Source organism: Bufo gargarizans, chromosome 3 (assembly GCF_014858855.1).
Source record: "Bufo gargarizans isolate SCDJY-AF-19 chromosome 3, ASM1485885v1, whole genome shotgun sequence".
In the NCBI taxonomy this organism is placed as follows: domain Eukaryota; kingdom Metazoa; phylum Chordata; class Amphibia; order Anura; family Bufonidae; genus Bufo; species Bufo gargarizans.
Window position 1 is genome coordinate 333,641,260 of NC_058082.1, and position 19,784 is coordinate 333,661,043.

Consider the following 19,784-nt stretch of genomic DNA (forward strand, 5'->3'; position numbering starts at 1 on the left):
TTTCTATTGTGGCAGATTGTGTCAGAAAACGGATCCGTCCCCATTGACTTGCATTGGGGGTCATGCTGGATCACTCTTGCTCCACATCACAGGACGGAACGCAAACCGCAGCATATTGCGGTTTGCTCTCCGGTATGGGAACGCAACTAAACGGAACTGAATGCATTTTGGAGCATTCCGTTCTGTTCAATTTTGTCCCCATTGACAACAAATGGGGACAAAACTGAAGCATTTTTTCCGGTATTGAGACCCTATGATGGATCTCAATACCGGAAAACTAAAACGCTAGTGTGAAAGTAGCCTTACTCTATACATACACACACATTATATAGACTATACTAACCCTATACACACACACACTATATAGAGTACAGTAAACCAGGCGCACACTTAAAATTTAAAGTGGCCCTGGAAAAGACTAAAAATGGCCTTATGTTGTTGGTGGGTACAGATTTACAGAAAGTGGGGCCAACACAAGTAGGCAAAAACAGCAATACCACAGAGGGACAGTATAGTGTGCAGCACAGTATAGTGCCCCAGCAGAACCAAATTGCAGCATAAAAAAGTTTTTTTTCTCCCAGGCTGTGAGCTGTGCGCTGCGATTAGCCCGTGCTACAGCCTAGGAGGAGGAGACGCCCAGCAGAACAAGGGCAGTCTCCGCCTACTATAACTTACTGAGCGAAGATACCGGAGGACATAAAGGGAGAACGGAGCGGCGCCCAGGGATAATAGTAAGTGCAGTAAGATCCCTGGGCGCCTCTCTATAGGTCAGGATACTTAGTTCACAATGTTTTTCAAGGTGAAAGGTCCTCTTTAACATTAGCAAGTGGCAGGATGACTGATGATCACCTCGCCACTTGCTACTGGCTGCCGCTGCCCAGTATCCCCCCCCCCCCACCTACCTAACTCTCTCTGCGCGTCTCCTATTTTTTGCTGAAGTGTGGGGAGGAAGGGGGGGGCTTTTCTGGTGTGAGCCCGATAAGTGCGATTGTGACCAGTTCCATCGGTTGGCGCACGAGCGGCGGTATGAGGGAGCACTCCGCCATTTGTACAGCCTACGATGCCACCACGGTAGGGAGGCTCAGGTGTGGCTGGCAGTGAAGGTGTTAAGGCTTGAAGTAACGAGCCTGCTATAACAGGCTGATATAAGGGGCCTGACTGAGCCGCTCTTACACCAAAGAAGTAGGGGTAGTGTTCACTGGGGCCCCGTACGCTGAAGAACCGCAAGGGATGGCCCCTACTGTGCCGTGCCACACCTGGGCAGCATGCCAGACTGCGTATTGTCACCCTAGTCTGCTTTCTGGTCATCACCTGTCCCCAATACAAAGAACGTGAGCACTCCCATAAAGGGATTCTGTCACCTCGTTTTAGCTTATAAAGATGCGGGAATGTGTTTAAAAAAATAATTTTTGAGATATGTAAATGAGCCTGGTAAGGTGCCCAAGGGGCTGTACTAACCTTCTTGGTGCCCAGCCACGCCCCCCTGTGAAGGAGCCCAGCAGCGCCTGCGTCCTCTGAATCTCCTCCTTTCTTCACAGTTAAATTGCCGCAATCTCGCGATGCGCGAGCTCGCGCATGCGCAGTGCCGGTATAGTGTTCCTTCCCTGTGCTGGCATCAGCTTCGGGGAGGGAACTGCTCATGCGTGAGCTTGCGCATTATGCCTGTCCGCATCTCTATAAGCTAAAACGAGGTGACAGAATCCCTTTAAGAACTGGTGGTAGAGTGTCCCTAAGTGGTCAACCCTGCATCCACAACTGCTACATCAGACCTGTCCTAGAAGTACATGTATAACCTGCACTAATCCTGTATTATACTCCAGAGCTGCACTCACTATTCTGCTGGTGCAGTCACTGTGTACATACATTACTTATCCTGTACTGATCCTGAGTTACATCCTGTATTATACTCCAGAGCTGCACTCACAGTCTATTCTGCTGCCGCAGTCACTGTGTACATATATTACTTATCCTGTACTGATCCTGAGTTACATCCACCCCAGGTGCAGATTGCATCGCTCCGCTCATTACTCTTCGCAGTCTGTCTCCGGTCTGGCACAGTCCCGCCAAGTGCCAGAGTCTGCTAAAAACAGCTTTAAGTAAATTTTTCAAGGCTCCTACAAAACGAGGAATTTGCTTGGTTTAGATATAATAAAGAGAAAGAAATGATGTACTGTGAGTTTTGTTCTACGGCTGGCCAAGATATTGCTGGCAAAACAGATTTTATCAAAGGAACGCATCATTTCAAGAAAGAAACTATAAAAAAACATGGAGAGAGTCAGAAGCATAGATAGAAATGCTCGTGACAATATCATAGCCAGGTGTGCCCCAAGAGAGACACCTTTAGTCCGTTCTGTGTCTAGAGCCTGTGAAAAAAAGGCAGAGAAAGATTTCAAAGAAATGAATCTTAAATTTAATGCAGCCTACATGATTGCACAAGAAGAGCTACCATTTACAAAGTTTGCCTCTCAAATCTTGCTTATGAAAAAACCCGGAATGGATATATCCAAAACGTATGATAACGACACTGCAAGCGCAAAGTTCATTGGTTGCATTGCAGGTGAATTAAGAGCCCAAACAGTAAATAAAGCTAGCAAGGCAACTTACATTTCAGTCATAACAGACTGTGGAACAGATGTATCCGGAAGCGAAAATGTGATTGTGTACTTAAGGTACATTTTGTCTGGTATACCAGTAAAGAGCCTTACTCCACCGACTACAATTTTTTTTCACATTTGGTGAACATTATGCTTATACTTCCTATATCGGGGGCGTGGCTTGGCGATGGAGGAGTGAGACGTACTTTACTTCAGCTCCTACCCTTCGCTCTTCTAGGAGACCTTAATCAAACTCACAGTTATCAAATTCATCCCCAAAATGGTCATCAAAAAGAAGAAAACATCACAAGCTACCCTCAGCCAGCGGGAATCCGCTTCCTCCTCCCAAAACATCGAGAAATTCTTCTCCGCAGGAGAACAACGCTCCTCACATGCGCCACCACAATGGTCGGCATGGGCGACGGAGATTCTAGAGGACTTTGGGTTCCCCTCGCAGTCTGGAGCAGACATGCCGGACAATGCAGCAGGAGCCGATGCAGAGGATCCCTTGAATGAGGTAATGGGGAGTGAGACTCAGCCAGAGACATACTTACCACCTCCGTATTTCTCCAGAGTAGAAGGGCGGGAAACGCCATCACCACGGGAGAGTGGTGTAAGTGGAAGCGGGAGTTTCCGCCATTGGGCCTTACAAGTGTGCCGTTGACATCCACTGCAACACCGCTGTCAGCTCCAGCTACCCTTGATGTGGGCATCTCCGATGCGACACCGCGCAGTGTCTCTGCACAACCTGAGATAGTTCCCACCTCTGAATAGAGACCTTCACAAGCAAATATCATCCATGCCCACCAAATCTGACATGGAATCTTATATGACTAGGCTGGAGAGGGTCTATAGAGCAGAAATGAACACCATCAAGAATGAACTGCTTTCAATGGGGGAGAGAGTCACAGAAGTGGAGCAATCTGTGGCAACTTTTAATGCCAAGCAGGACACTCGGGAGGCCATTTTAGAATAAGGGGTCCTCCTGAAACGGTGACACCTAAAGACCTGGACTATACACTTCAAAGCATCTTTAATGATATACTGGGGTAGAGCTCACTGCGCCTTAGGTCCCAGGCCTACCGACCCTGAGAGGGTCAGATGTTATCTGCCGTGTACATCACTACAAACAGAAGGCAGACATCAAGCAAAAGGCAAGAGAGGCAGGCCAAGTGCAATACAATGGCACCCCGATACAGGTCTTGTTGGATCTCTCACGCCGCACATTACTGAAAAGAAAGGCACTGCACCCTCTATTATCTGTCTTACAGCAACACAAAATAGATTACACATGGGGGCTCCCCTTTTGCCTACAGGTCCGACTCAATGGACGAATGATATCTCTTTCTCACCCTAGAGATGTGTCATCTTTTTCTGCCGCAGTGGGTATTCCCTCAGTAATAATCACTGACTGGCCTTCCCTGTCAGACAATGCCAAGATGGACTTACTACCTAGACCGCAGAGGGAACCTAAAATGCCACGTCGCATCCCTCACCGCAACCTCAGAAGCCAGGGTCCAAGAGACTTTCAAGATGGAGCTGCTGTTGCCTGATGGTGCGGAGCCCTTGGCTCACTGATGTCCATGTAGGGTAGCAATTCGGGTATTCCCTCCATACCTGGACTTTGGGTTAACACTGCACCTCTAAAAATCTGGAGCAGTCAAACCACGGGCTGTATTAATTATTTGATTACTCTTTGATTAGGGAGCACTTGTTCCAGTTTATATATATACGTAGATCCCGCGCTGATCCATTGTAACGCACCAAGTTGATTAGTTAGGATCTCAACTGCAGAGTCAATGGACATCAACTATTTACCACACTGCCTAAGTGCTGGCTGTGTGTTTTGCGGCTGCTCAATTTGAACCCCAGGCGGCTCTCTCAGTCTTAGGCGGAGAGGTTGGGGTTACCAAAATCATGTACCGCAATACACATAAACAGATTAATTAATGGGGAGGAAGATCTCCTCTTAGTTGCAAAGGTCAGGAGGTATTTTTATAGCAATTCCTCAGGAATATATATAACTGCAATATCAACTCTCACCACCGGGTGGCAACAACTCTTCAGATTAGTATGTAACTGCAATATCAACTCTCACCACTGTGTGGCAGCAATTCTTCAGATTAGTATGTAACTGCAATATCAACTCTCACCACTGTGTGGCAGCAATTCTTCAGATTAGTTTGTAACTGCAATATCAACTCTCACCACTGTGTGGCAGCAATTCTTCAGATTAGTATGTAACTGCAATATCAACTCTCACCACTGTGTGGCAGCAATTCTTTAGATTAGTATGTAACTTCCACATAACCAGCGGAGCCTGTTAGCAGGCATGTACTTACGATTTAGGAGTCCTCCAAGAGGAAGGCAGCAGTGTGGAAGTCCGTAGCAGATGGTGGTGAATCCTCCAAGAGGAAGGCAGCAGTGTGGAAGTCCGTAGCAGATGGTGGTGAGTCCTCCCTGAGCTGCAGGGTTCCAGACCCGCATCAACGATTCTGTCCTCTTGTGCAAATGGAGCTGACAGGGTGCGCACTCCATTAGTGGAACACCCTGTACAGCCCCTGACTCCTATTTATTGGCCAGAGCGTGAGTGGGCGGCGCCTTTAGACAGCCCAGCGGCAGGTGTGTTCCATCACATCCATCTTCCATAGGCGAACCTCCTTTGGGGCTCGGCCCTTGGATGACGGAGCACCGCAGAATCAGTATTGCTCCTCACAATGGTGTGCAGTGTAGGGAAGTTCCCCTTAACGTTTATGAAAATTAGTTAGTAGTCTTAAAAGTACGTTTCTTCAGCAGGTTTCCCTGGGTGGGGTTAGAGGTAGGTTAAGCGAGTCCTGAGAATACACCTAGCGAGTTTGAGATAATGCATTTCCCGTGGTTCACCTCCCCCTTCCTAGGGATATTTGGGTTGGTGATGTATTGATGGCAGTTAGCTTTTTTAATGTTCCTGGGGCCTGTACTGTATGTTATTTCTGTTATTCACAACTTGATTTCTGTGAAATAAAACACGGTTCCAGACTGAAGAAAGAAAAAGCTATTACACTCACTAATTTACTGACTCAAGCTCATGACCTAGAAACGCTGCATAAACAGACAATCTCCACCACTATGCATGTTGAGTTACTCAAAGTTAGGGACTCCATAAAAACCTTAATATATCAGCAATTCAGGAAATATCGCAAATGTGGCACAAGGATCTTTTATGGATTCTGAAATAAATGTGGCAGGCCCTTAGCACGATTACTGCACCCCAGAGGCCCACAAACTTTTATCCCTTACATTAAAAATAGGAATGGCATTAATACACACAACCCAACGGAAATATTAGAAGTATTCAGAGAATATTATTCTAAATTATATAACCTCAAAGGCCAATTCTCGGACATGTCACCAACCTATTTGGGGAAGTGTATTGAAGAATACACCTCTGAAACAGCTTTGTCCACAATAGCTGTAGCTGATAGGGAACAACTGGATTCCAACATCACTGAGGGGGATGTTAAAAATATTAAGAATTCACTTTTGGGGAAGTGCCCAGCTTTACAACTGCTTTCTATATGCAATTCAATGACCTCCTGGGCCCCTTCCTCGTGAGGGTTTTTAATAGCATTGGTCCAGAATCCTCATTCACTAAACAACCACTAGACGCTCATATCAGTGTGCTACCCAAGCCTGGGAAGGATCATTCCATCTCTTCTAATTTCCGGCCATTCATGGTCTTAAAATTAAAAATAAACTGTATAAAACAGCATTATACGCAGACGATCTTCTGCTCTATATCACTCAGGCACATAATTCCCTCCCCTCAATACTAAATGAATTTGAACAGTTTGGTAATTTAAGTAACTTTAACGTTAACTACACAAAATCTGAAATTCTTAATATAAATGTCCCCCAACTTGATTTTGCCAGACTTTTGACCTTATTCCAATTCAGACACCAACCCACTGCTCTTAAATACTTAGGTGTTTACATACCAGCTAATGGAAACCAGGTATTCAAGCTGAATTATCCTCCCTTGTTGGATAAGATATTGAAGGACCTTGCAGCTTTCAATAACCAAGAGTTATCTTGGTTTGGGCGGATTAAATGCTTTGAAAATTTTGCCTAAATTTCTATATATTTTATACATATATATCTTTCAAGCAATCCCCTTTACACCACCATCCTCCTTTTTTCAGAAAGTGAAGACGGCATTCTCCCGTTTCATCTGGGGACAGGGTAGACCAGTGGTAGGCTTTGCCACATTGGTTAGACCAAAGTCACAAGGAGGTGTAGGCTTCCCAGACCTAAAGTTATATCATACGGCAGTGGCCCTTACTAGAATACTAGATTGGCATACAAAACAATGGGTGGGCCTGGAGCAAACCTTGTGCTCTCTCCCATTCAAACACATCCCGTGGTTCCGATTCATAAATTGGCGCATTCCGATTCATAAATTGGCGCATCAGGTGTGGGGGGCTGCAAAGATGCAGCAATACAAGGATCTACCAGAGTATATACCATTGTGGAACAACCCGATGTTTCCGCATCTGATGCAGAGTGAATGGGAGGTGATTTGGAGAGGATATGGGGTGTGCTATTTGAGGGATCTATATGAAAAGGGTATACTGTTCTCCTTCTCCCAGCTGCAGTCCAAAGTGGGTGTTTTGAGATCACACTTTTTCAGGTATCTGCAACTGAGACATGCCCTCCAAGCCCAGTTAAAGCATCTGAATAGGCCGGTGTCAGTTTATCCTCCGATAGGGGTCTTCAGGACCCAAGGCCCAAAGGGATTGATATCCGCCATCTATACACACTTACTTGGTCTTAAGATTTCAGCTTCTCCATTGGGTGCGGAACGTAAATGGAGAGGGAATATACCTACTTTGACGAATGAGGAGTGGGGAGAAGCTCTGGAGGCTCCAGTGGCTGTATCTCCATCTCTCAATAACAGATTGACACAGCTCTTCATTTTAAATAGATGTTATTTGACCCCAACCAGGCTTTTTAAAATGGGTAGGAGGCAACACACGGAGTGCCATAGGTGCTCACAGGTGAATGCGGATTTCTGACATCTAATATGGGATTGCAGTCACATACAATCGTTTTGGAAAGGGGTGGTGGATGTAGTCTCGTCCCTGATCCCGGACTCACTGGTAGTTTGTCCTAAATCTTGCCTTCTGGGTATAGTGGAAGATGAGTCACGCTCACGTTACACTCTCACCCTCATTAGAGAAACCCTATTTATGGCCAGGAAAGCCATTGCAATTAGATGGATGGCGGACAGACCTCCTACGGTTGGACAATGGAAAACCATAGTCAATAACATTATTCCCTTCGAGAGGATTATTTATTCTCATGGGGACCATGGTGTGCTTCCCATCTGACTGCTACGACGGCCCATCTGCATTCGATGGATTGAGGGGTGTACCCGTCCAACTGAGCGCTATCAGGTTCTATTGAAGCGATTTGCTTGAATGACTTAAATCACTGTATGTGCTGTAATGCTTGGCCTAATGACGTCAGTCAAAATGATGTACTATGGATACTGGATGCTGTTTATTACTTTCTGTAATGATGAGAACTGTATAATCCTGCAATATTCTCTTTGCAACACTGTACGACTCTGTTCAATGCAATAATCCTCGAATGTACTGTTACATAACTTGCTTATCATTTTCCAATAAAGCGAGTTAAAAAAAAAACACATCCCGTGGATTTAATCAGAGGAACGCCCACTGCTAACTAGTCATCACACATTACTACGACAAACACTTAAATTATGGGATTCGTTGACTCAAAGGAATAGGCATTAGAAGACTCCCATTCTTCATAATCCAGCATTTCCTGCAGGCATGAGGAGAGACTCTTTTCTAGGCATGAGGGTCGCAGATGATCCTGGCTTTCACCATCTTATGTAAGGTAACACATTCCCGTCTCTTCCCTCAATCTCCGCTAGATTCGCTGATACACAGATTTCATGGTTAGAATATGAACAAATAAAATCCTTTGTCTTGTCCAGGGGAGCGCAGTGTTCCTTCGGGGCCACACTAACTGAGATTGAAAAGACTCACCTCATCGCTCAGTTGTATCAGATTCTATTAACTGGTTCATACAAAGACAAACCAAATTTTATAACTGGTTGGGAATTAGAACTAGGAAATACCATAGAAAAAGCGGATCTACAAAAAGCATTTCTATTTTCACATAAGTTTTCTATGGCTTGTGCCGCTTAAGAAAAAACTATAAGATCTTATCCCATTGGTACAGATACCCAGTGAGACTGCATAGAATCTTTCCTTTGGTATCATAGTTATGCTGGCGCTGCTACAAGGAAAGAGGTACAATGCTTCATGTTTGGCGGGGGTGCGACTTAATTAAACCCTTTTGGGACTCTGTATTTAAAGCTTTTAACAAAATCTCACTAAAAACTGTCGATAATTCCCCTCTAAATAAAATTTACAATACTTAATCGAGAATTACTCCCCCCCCCCCTTTTCCCCCTCTTGCTCTGCTTTCCCCTTTTATTCTCCCTTCTCTCTTTTTCCATTCGCCATCTTATCCTTTTATTCTTTGATTTCTATATTAATGGTTTGAAGTCAAATTGGTTCACTGGGTTACATTGAGATTTGATAAAGCATGTTATTTTATGCTATTCAATTTGGCATAATGTACCTTATTTTCATTGATTTAGTAGTCTCTATATATTTGCTCAGAACACTTAATTTAAAAGTGTTTCACTGTCTTATTATATACTTTGACCTTCTGAAAAAGATGAATAAAATATGATTAAACATTAATACTTCCTATATCAGCTGCACAGTGTGAACGAGGCTTTTCTGCGCAAAACAGAATAAAATGACAAGTACGCAATTCACTTCCTATTTCTACACTGGAGGATCTGAATTAGCTCAGAAGGCCCTTCACTTGAGCTGTCTGATCCCGAGCCCTGCGTGGGACGCTGGTTTGGAGCCAAGAGGAAGAGGAGGCCTCATTATTCTGGATGGCCAAGTGACACTGACTCAGAATCAGAGCAATAAGTTGTCTATTAAGGACTGTAAAATGTTTTAACGTTTTGTTAACTGTAAGAAGAATGAATCCAAAAGAACATATGGGCAACTGCACAAGGTAAGACAAGTCTTATTATTATAATTATATGTATTTTACATTTGGCGACTAAAAAATTAATTTGGCTCCTACATTTTTCAGATTAGGAGCCAATGGCTCCTTGATTTTTTTTTTTTAGTCTGGAGCACTGAGGTGTGTGTAGCGCACGACACAGAAAACAGTCTGCCAGGGAGAGAGTGATTCAAGCAGCAGTTCACCTATCATCTGACAGCCTGCTGACTGCAACAAGAACATGTGTTGTGGTTTATATGCATAATCTTGCTGACGGAATCCCTTTAAGAATTAGCGATGCCACTGTTTTCCTGAGAACTTCAAGTACAGACATTTTGTGTACTGTTCTCCCCATCTGTGCCTTCACGCAATTATGTGCCTGAGCTCTACAGGCAGTTATTTCCTCCTCATGGCTTGGTTTTTGCTCTGATATGCATTGTCATCTGTGAGACCTTATATAGACAGGGGTGTGTCTTTCCAAATCCTATCGAATTACCACAGGTGACTACAATCAAGGTGTAGAAACATCTCAAAGATTATCAAGAGAAATGGGAGGCCCCTATAGCAAAATATCAAGTGTCACAGCAAAGGGTCTGAATACTTATGTCAATGCAAAACTTAAGCTTTCCATTATTAATATGTAAAAAAAAAAAAAAAAGGGTTTCACTTTCTCATTATGAGGTATTAAAGAGGACCTGCCACCACTCCAGACATGCCTGTCTTAGCTTCATGCATTCCCCATGTATCTGGAACATCTATTTTTATGGCTCTGTGTTGTGCCATTACTTTATTATTTCAACTAGAAGTTATGACTGAATTGCTAGAAGTCTGCAGTAAGGGTACAAAGGGGTGGTAACAAGTTGGGGGGGGGGGGGGTGTATCCCTATCCTTCTTCTGACAGGAATTGCTTTTAAGTACAGTTAAATCACTTTTTCAATAGGATTTTTTTGTTCAGTCAAAAGCCTCCAACACCAAAATGAATAGGTTTTTCTTAAAATTTTCCAAAAACAGGAAAGGATGGCTTTCTACAATCAGGTTTTTTTACACAAGCCAGTAAAAATGGGCAACGCCAGATTAAAATCCACTATCCAAATCTTACTGTGATTATAATCCAGGACAACATTTTTTTTATATGTTAAAGGGGTTGTTTAATTTCAGGAGGAAACCTGACAATTCTCAGGATCTCATGTAGCATATCAAAGACTTTTCTCATAAATCGATTGCCACAATCAGATTTCAATATCTCTTGTGGTTCAAAAGTTATGAACACAGAAAGTTGCAACAACAACAGTTGTTCACTGTGATGCACAGCTATTTGATGTGTTCAATGTGTTGTCCCTGGTGCTGAACACAGAATTTTGAAAATTTGAACTTTCCGTGTTGAATAATTACACTCACCGGAAGGAAGCTCCACTCTTGAGTTTTGGGGTCATATTTCTCCACTACATCTATTGGAGACTGCTGGCTACCAAATCCACCAATGACAAGTAGCACCTCATTAGCTCCTTAAAAATAAAATAACAGAAAAAATTATAGGAGTGGGAGATATAAACGATATAAACAATATAAATTTGGGCAACGATATAGATTAGGTCAATACTGCCCTATTGCGATAGATGACCACGGAGCGGTAAAGAAATTTAAGAAGCTTCTCTCACCGCTCTGTGGCCTCCCGACTCGGCACCGCGCTGCACTGGCCAGGGCCTTGCGTGCACACACAGTCAGCGCGCTGGCTGACGCTGTGTGTGAAGTCTGGTACCTCCCAGTGCATGCTGGGAAGAAGACGCAGTCCATCTCCTGCAGACTCCATCAGCCAGCCGCACACCCTGCAGGAGAGTTAAGTATATTAGCAGCAGCCCATATCTACCCGGGGGGTATGAGGGGGTCGGCGGCTGGGTTGGAGGATGGCTATGGCATGGGGCTGATGGCGCTGGCTTGGGGACATGGATGATTGCAAATAGCAATGGCATGGGGCTGATGGTACTGGCTGGGGGACATGGATGATGATGGCAATGGCATGGGGCTAATGGCGCTGGCTGGGGGACATGGATGATGGAAGAAAATAATATATTGCGATATATATCGTTATCGCACATATCGCGCTATGGATTTTAGGCCATATCGCCCAGCCCTAAAAATATACAATACATTCAAATATACAAAAATAAAACTAACAGACTAAAGCAAACAAGCTAGCATAAAACAAACTAGAAAAAAATATATTTAGCAGAACGTTAAAGTTCGACATTAAACTACCAATAATGATATATTATTAAGTGGCTTTTTATGAAAAACATGAAGTTGCCAACTGCAAGATGCCCAGAGTCTAGTGCACTGGTTCTATTTCAATTAAAGAGACTGGCCACTTTATTATTATTTATTTGAAAGGGCCATTAATACTATGGCACTGTAAATCAAGAGGGGGTTACACAAACATAATATAAAAATACAAATATAATAAGCACAAAATTATTGAACTGGTACAGAGAGGGAGAGGACCCTGCAAGTGAGAGCTTACAATCTACAAGATGGCCACCGATGGAGGGTCATGTAAACAGACACATCATTCTGCCTCCTCCATTCAAACACTCTGCACCTGCATTAAACTCTTAGCACTGCAAAAGCAGATGGTAGGTACAAAAAGTTGTATTTGAATGGAGGAAACCCTCCATCAGCAGTCATTTTATGGAAAGGACAGCAGTCTGGACAAAAGACTTCCCCAACAAGGGCACACACCTTATGAAAAAAAGAAAACTGCTGAATGTTAAAGGATGTACAAGTAAGTTCCATATACTCCTCTTCAAAACACATTCATCATAAGTAGCCAGAAAGTGGACAACCCCTTTAATATGATCTATGCATTAGTGTGTCATGGCAGGAAATTGAATTATAGGGACAAGGAAGAAAAAATCCCCTTGGTATTTCTCAATACCCACTGTTTTAAAATGTGTTGTCTCAGCATGACTACCCATTCCTAACTATGTGTGAGAACGGAGAGCCAATCTTTAGATGTGCCTCTAACAGTCCCAGGGCACCCATGCATGGCACAGACAGACAGTCATATGCAATGCTACAGTACATTTCTCCTCCAGCACTCAATGGGTTACCTGGTAATAGATAATACCTAACTGCCATAGGGTAAAGAAGCTGGCTTCTTTATATATATATATAAAAAAAAAAATTATTTAACCCTTTCGCTACCAGCGCCGTACATGTATAGCACTGGTGCTATGTGTAAACATGACGCCCGCTCGCACGTGCAGCGGGCGTCATGGCTGGCAGATCTCTGTTTCAAATAGCAGAGACCTGCAGCTAATTACCGTGACCGGCAATAATGCAGATCACGGTAATTAAATGCTTTAGATGCCGTGATCAAGTGAGATCACGGGACCTAAATACACAAAAACTCGGAAACTCGCGCTTCCGGGCTTCTTACCCATGCCCCATGGGTCCAATCTGGGCATAGGTAGTTGCGCTGAATACTGTAAGCCTTACTGGTGAGGCTAACAGTATTCAAACTGCAGTTCTTATTTTGGCCACCAGACGGCAGGCCAGGATAAAAATGAGCAAAAGTAAGCAAAATAAGCTAATAATACATTTCTGATAAACCAAAATAAAACAAATATATAAGCTTATATATGAGGCATATAATGATCAAAAAATGAAAAAATTATATAAAAAATTATATAAAAAGTTTAAATCACAGTATAATTAAAAAATAAATACCTAAATAACAATAAATATAAACATCATGGGTATCACCGCGACCGAAAATGCCCATACTATTGAAATAGAAAAAAAAATCCAATACGGCTAATGGTGTAATGGAAAAAAGGGTCAAAATGTTCGATTTGTATTTTTTTCTTTGCTTCACTTACCCCCAAAAATTGTATAAAATGTGATCAAAAAGTCACGCATACTGGTATCAATTAACCCCTTAAGGACTCGGCCCTATTTCACCTTACAGACTTGGCCATTTTTTGTAAATCTGACCAGTGTCACAAGCAATTCAGAGATTTGTTTTTTCGTCACATATTGTACTTCATGACACTGGTAAAATGAAGTAAAAAAATTTCTTTTTTATTTAGTTTCAATTTCAAGTTTCAATTTCTCTATTTCTATAATACATATTAATACCTCCAAAAATAGTTATTACTTTACATTTCCCATATGTCTACTTCATGTTTGGATCATTTTGGGAATTATATTTTATTTTCGGGGGATGTTACAAGGCTTAGAAGCAAATCTTGAAATTTTTCCGAAATTTTCAAAAACCCAATTTTTAGGGACCAGTTCAGGTCTGAAGTCACTTTGCGAGGCTTACATAATAGAAAACACCCATAAATTACCCCATTCTAGAAACTACACCCCTCAAGGTATTCAAAACTGATTTTACAAACTTTGCTAACCCTTTAGGTATTCCACAAGAATTAATGGAAAATAGAGATACAATTTCAAAATTTCACTTTTTTGGCAGATTTTCCATTTTAATAATTTTTTTCCAGTTACAAAGCAAGGGTGATGATTCTGTAGTTTACAGAAACACCCCATATGTGGTCGTAAACTACTGTACAGGCACACGGCAGGGCGCAGAAGGAAAGGAATGCCATATACGGTTTTTGGAAGGCAGATTTTGCTGGACTAGTTTTTTTTACACCACGTCCCATTTGAAGCCCCCCTGATGCACCTCTAGAGTAGAAACTCCAAAAAGGTGGCTCCATTTTAGAAATTACGGGATAGGGTGGCAGTATTGTTGGTACTAGTTTAGGGTATATATGATTTTTGGTTGCTCTATATTACACTTTTTGTGAGACAAGATAACAAGAAATAGCTGTTTTGGCACCGTTTTAATGTTTTGTTATTTACAACATTTTGCAAAAAGGGTTACCCATGATAGAGGAATTTCCCCATGATGGCATATAAGAGAGGGGCCAACCTGCGTGATAAATTGGTGAGAACCGAGGTTGGTGAGCCACATGGGGATGGGCAGAGGTATCTGGCACCAAGGAAGTTGGGATGCTTTCCCTGCCTTGGTTGTTGCAACTGCGGCAACATGTTAAAGGGAGATACCTTTGCCCATCCCTATAGTGGCAAGCCCTATAAGATTAAAAACTTCTTTACATGCAGATCACGGGACGTGATATATATGATCACGTGCCCGTGTGGCCTCATTTACATTGGGGAAACCACAATGGAAGCCAGGGAACGTATCAACTCTCACAAGAGCAATATTCGCAGGGCCCAGATTGATAAGCCGGTGGCGAAACATTTTCTGGAACGTGGACACTCGGTCAACCAACTCCGGTTTAGAATCATTGATTCTGTCGGCCCTCTGAGACGTGGGGGGGATAAGGATCGGATTCTACGTAAAAAGGAGCTTAAGTGGATCTTTGAGATGAGAGCCCTTCAACCATTTGGAATGAACGTAGATTTCTCAGTGACAAATGTGTAATGATTCTGAGTGACCTTTGAACTGGTTCACTGTATAGTGTTTTTTAATTGTACTTTAATTTTTGATTAATGCACATTCTCACTTGTTCCTAACCCACATTCGATCACGGCACAGTATAGATTATAGGGCTTGGTCCCGCTTGCACCCCTGATGTGAGTGTAGGTGCCTCCCACCGTACGTCGCTGCGGGCAGTGCAGTTTCTAGGTAAAATTTCTCTCAGGGCGAGTGTCAAAAAAACTCCCCCCCCCCCCGTGAGGTACAGTGAGTGAGCGCCGCCGCCCGCACTGCCTGCGGGGGGACATTATTTTTAATAAGGATCACTATGGACATTATTTAGAATGGAGGCTGCTGTGGATGTCATTATAACTGTATAATGTCTGATAGGCCTAGTCCTGAGTTATATTACCCTGCCCTGTATAATAATGTACCCTGATACCCCTTAGTTATATTACTCCAGCGGGGTAATATAACTAAGGGGTATCAGGGATGGGTACATTATTATACAGGGCATGGGCAGGGTAATATAACTCAGCTCAGGACTAGGCCTATCAGACATTATACAGTTATAATGAGTAATGACACCAACAGCAGCCTCCATTCTAAATAATGTCCATAGTGATCCTTATTAAACTTAATGTCCCCCACAGTGACAGTGGCCCCCATTTTCATGTCTCCCACAGTGGCCCCCCCATTGTAATTAATTCCCCCCCATTGTAATTAATGCCCCCCCCCCATTGTAATAACCCCCATCCCCCCATTGTAATTAATGCCCCCCCAGACCATCACTCGCCTCACAGCAGGCATCAGCACTGCTCAGGGGCTCAGGGCGGGCGGTAACAGGCAGGCAGTGCGGCGCTCACTCAGTCACTGTATGTCACGCGCCTGCGCCGCCTAGTGGGAGGATCAGGCGCGTGACGTCAGTAAGTCTGACCAGGGCCGGTGCAAGGATTTTTGCCGCCCTAGGCAAGATAAAAATTGGCACCCCCGCCCCCCCCCTTATCAGATCCGGAATTGCGGACCCGGATCCGCAATTCCGAACCTGAAAAAAAATAGTACATGTCCTATTCTTGTCCCCAATAAAGGACAAGAATAGGCATATTCCCTTAGTGCCGGCAATGTGCGGTCCGCAAAATGTAGTATTAATAACTAAACAATTAAATAATACACATATTGCATTGTCTACTTACCACCAGGACAATTAGATGATCTGGTCTCTGGCTGCAGTCTGGCTCTGCGGACTCCCTTGTCACTCTCTTCTCCCCCCCCTCCCTTGTCACTCTCTTCTCCCCCCCCTCCCTTGTCACTCTCTTCTCCCCCCCCTCCCTTGTCACTCTCTTCTCCCCCCCCTCCCTTGTCACTCTCTTCTCCCCCCCTCCCTTGTCACTCTCTTCTCCCCCCCCTCCCTTGTCACTCTCTTCTCCCCCCCCTCCCTTGTCACTCTCTTCTCCCCCCCTCCCTTGTCACTCTCTTCTCCCCCCCTCCCTTGTCACTCTCTTCTCCCCCCCTCCCTTGTCACTCTCTTCTCCCCCCCTCCCTTGTCACTCTCTTCTCCCCCCCCTCCCTTGTCACTCTCATTCTACTACTCCCCCCCCCTCCCTTGTCACTCTCAGTCTCATTCTCCTCCCCCCCCCCCCTCCTCTCATTTCCTCCCCCTTGTCAATGTCACCTCTAGTGTAGCGTGGCCGAGCTCTGTTCGCTCCGCGGTACAGGAGCTTTTGTTTCCTGTACCCGGCTGACAGGAAGTGCTCACTTAGTGTGCACTTCCTTTCAGTCCGGCCGGGTACAAGAAACAAAAGCTCCTGTACCCCGGGCCGGACCGAACAGAGCTCGGCCACGCTACACTAACAACTCAGCAGTCTGCAGCGCAGGCAGGCTGCGCAGCACTGAGCCGGCCGCTCAGGAGGCTCAGCATGAGGGGCGCCGCCGGCCGGCCGCCCGATCCTTTAACGAATTTTTTATTTTTTTTTGTACCTCAACGGGCGCCCCCTGCTTCTGGCAGCGCCCCGGGCGGCCGCCCGTCCCGCCCGCCCCTAGAAACGGCCCTGGCTGCGGGGGGCGGTGCTAGATCCTGGTTGCGTCTCTGGCAACATGGGGTTGGTCGAACGTTAGAGGGGCGGGGCTATGACGTCACCTAGGCCGGGTTTCGGCTGGAGTCATGGAGGTTGGGAGCCTCCGCCTGCACCTCAGCGGACGTCCCCCGATTGTGCCAGAGGATGTGAAGAGTAGGCCGGTGAGTTTTGACTACTGCACAGCACGATCCAGGATCTGACCGCTAACGCTGGGGACGTGGGAGTGTGAGGCGATCGCTTGCATCACTCGGAGGTGGGCGGGCCGGCTCAGAGGCGTCCGTGGCAACGGCGCACATGACAGGAGAGGTATGATGACGCAAGATTGTTTGGGCGGAGTCGCTCGCGATCAGCTGATCTCAGGTGAGTCAGGTAGTGACGTAACCCCTTCTTTCCTGACATGCGCACCGGCAGCCTGGGAACGCCAAGGAACATGTGTGCCCTGAAGGTATGTGTGGCAATGGATCTGATACCTATGATTGATGTAGATTGAGACACGTAGTAGGAGCACTAGAGGACGCATCCTTGATGACATCAGCACCTTATTCACTATGACATTGGCCACTCCTGTGTGAGTGGGTGTGTTTTAATGTATTTAAACAGGTACTTTTAGATTTCACATTGTGTTTGATAAAGGCTGTGGATCAGCCGAAACGTCACAACTTGTTGCACGCTTGTTCACTTGGCGGTTCCCATTAAAGGGACTTTTTATACCGGTCATGCTGCCTCCATCTTCTTTTCTTGGACTTATCATGTAGGAGCCCTGATGAACCTTGGACTCCAGGTAGGCTGTTGCATACCGGATGACCTCAAGATCTGGTGAGTGCGATTCCATCATTATTTTTTGTTGTTGTTATTTACAACATTCACCTGAGAGGTTAGATCATGTGATATTTTTATAGGCCAGGTTGTCACGGATGCGGCGATACCTAATATGTACACTTTTTTTATTTATGTAAGTTTCACACAATAATATTATTTTTGAAACAAAAAAAATCATGTTTCTTATTTCTTTGTCCTGCTCGCCAAGATGGCCGCACATGCTCAGTTTCATCCTTCAACTGTCTCCTGAGCTGTGATAGGGTGAGCTGACACACGCCCCCTGAGCTGCAGCAGAAAAGACACTCCCCCTGAGCTGTCAGCTTGATATAAATCTAGAGTAATGAATGAGGAGATCTCTGGATCCATGAGAGGTACAGGGCTGGTTCTAGCTTTGTTAGAAAGAGATGGTAGTGTGCTATATGATGTCCGATTTTCTTTTTTTACATCAATCATGGGATAATCCCTTTAAGATCCCTAATGAATGATTAAAATTTCTGCCAGAATTTCCTTATTACGAGTTAAAGCGGTTGTTCAGAATCACAAATTATCACCTATCCACAGGATAGGTGATACATGTCTGATAGTTGGGGAGAGTCTAACCTCTGGAACCCCCACCAATCACGAGCATGTGCACGGATGCTCAGTTCAAAGTCTGTAGAACTGCCAAAGATGGTCAACTATGCTATTCGATCCAGAAAAAAGCTATACTAACATATACTGACCCAATGGAGGCCAAAAAGACACTTAATTAGCCTCTGTGGAATGAATGGCACACAATGAGACAATGAACACTGCTAATATACACGGTGGGAACTTGCTCCCAGAGAACCATAGGTTGTGTCTGAAATGGCAGTTCAGCTCCATTGGGGTGAATGAGTCTGAGCTGCAATACCATCTGGAAACGTGTAGAGAGATGGGCACCACCCTTGAGATAACAGTTAGGGTGCAAACTGCATGTGACGAGCATACTATCTCCAGCAAACGCAAACACATGCCAAAAAATGGTGCACACACAGATATACACAAAGATGATGAAATGAGCTTCTGTAAATGGAGCACGCTAAAAACAATTAAAATCAGAAAAGATACTAAGGAGGTCTAATGAAGAGAGACGACCCCTCCTTAAAGGGGTTCTACACCTTTATTTTTTTATATTGATGACCTTTTCTCGTACGTGTGGTGTTCTATTCACTTTTTACCTGTTCACTGTCCTAAGTGCAGTGACAAGCAGTGTAATTACAACTCTGCTGTCCCATTCACTTCAATGGGATGGCTCCTTCATATTCAAGCGACCAGTGAATGGGACGGCAGAGTTGTAATTACACTGCTTGCAGCTGTAGTTACAATGGCGAGCAGGTAAACAGTGAAGGCAGCGCTCATAAGAGGGCTTTGTTTTATTCAGATGATCGGCAAGGGTTCTGGGAGTCAGCCCACTGATCTGATATTGATGACCAAAAATATTTTTAAAAAAATCTAACCAAAATAATACTCAGGTATAAAAGATATTTACATTAGTTGTCAGCACAAACCACAATTAAACTGATATAAGGGCTAAAGGGAGGAGCTATCGACATACAGTGCTGCAGTGTAAAGAGACCTGAATAATAATATATTCAATAAGAATAATAATGGGACATCCTCAGTATGAGACGTTTGATATCACGTCTTCTACTTATTATTATTATAGAATGCTGTTAGAGGTTTGTTTTATACCTAATAAGGGCTTTCTTTGTTAAGAGGGGTGGGTCT

General features: G+C 44.3%; 1 protein-coding gene across 6 annotated transcripts in view; it reads right to left on the reverse strand.

Moving 5' to 3' along the window:
- Nucleotides 1-19,784, reverse strand: part of KLHL12 (kelch like family member 12) — an 85,691-nt gene that overhangs the window by 32,558 nt on the left and 33,349 nt on the right. For all 6 annotated transcript variants that reach the window (XM_044287667.1, XM_044287663.1, XM_044287665.1 and 3 more), the window contains one exon: nucleotides 11,094-11,200. In XM_044287667.1, the coding sequence (XP_044143602.1) occupies nucleotides 11,094-11,200 (107 nt within the window). The remainder of the gene's footprint in view (nucleotides 1-11,093; nucleotides 11,201-19,784) is intronic.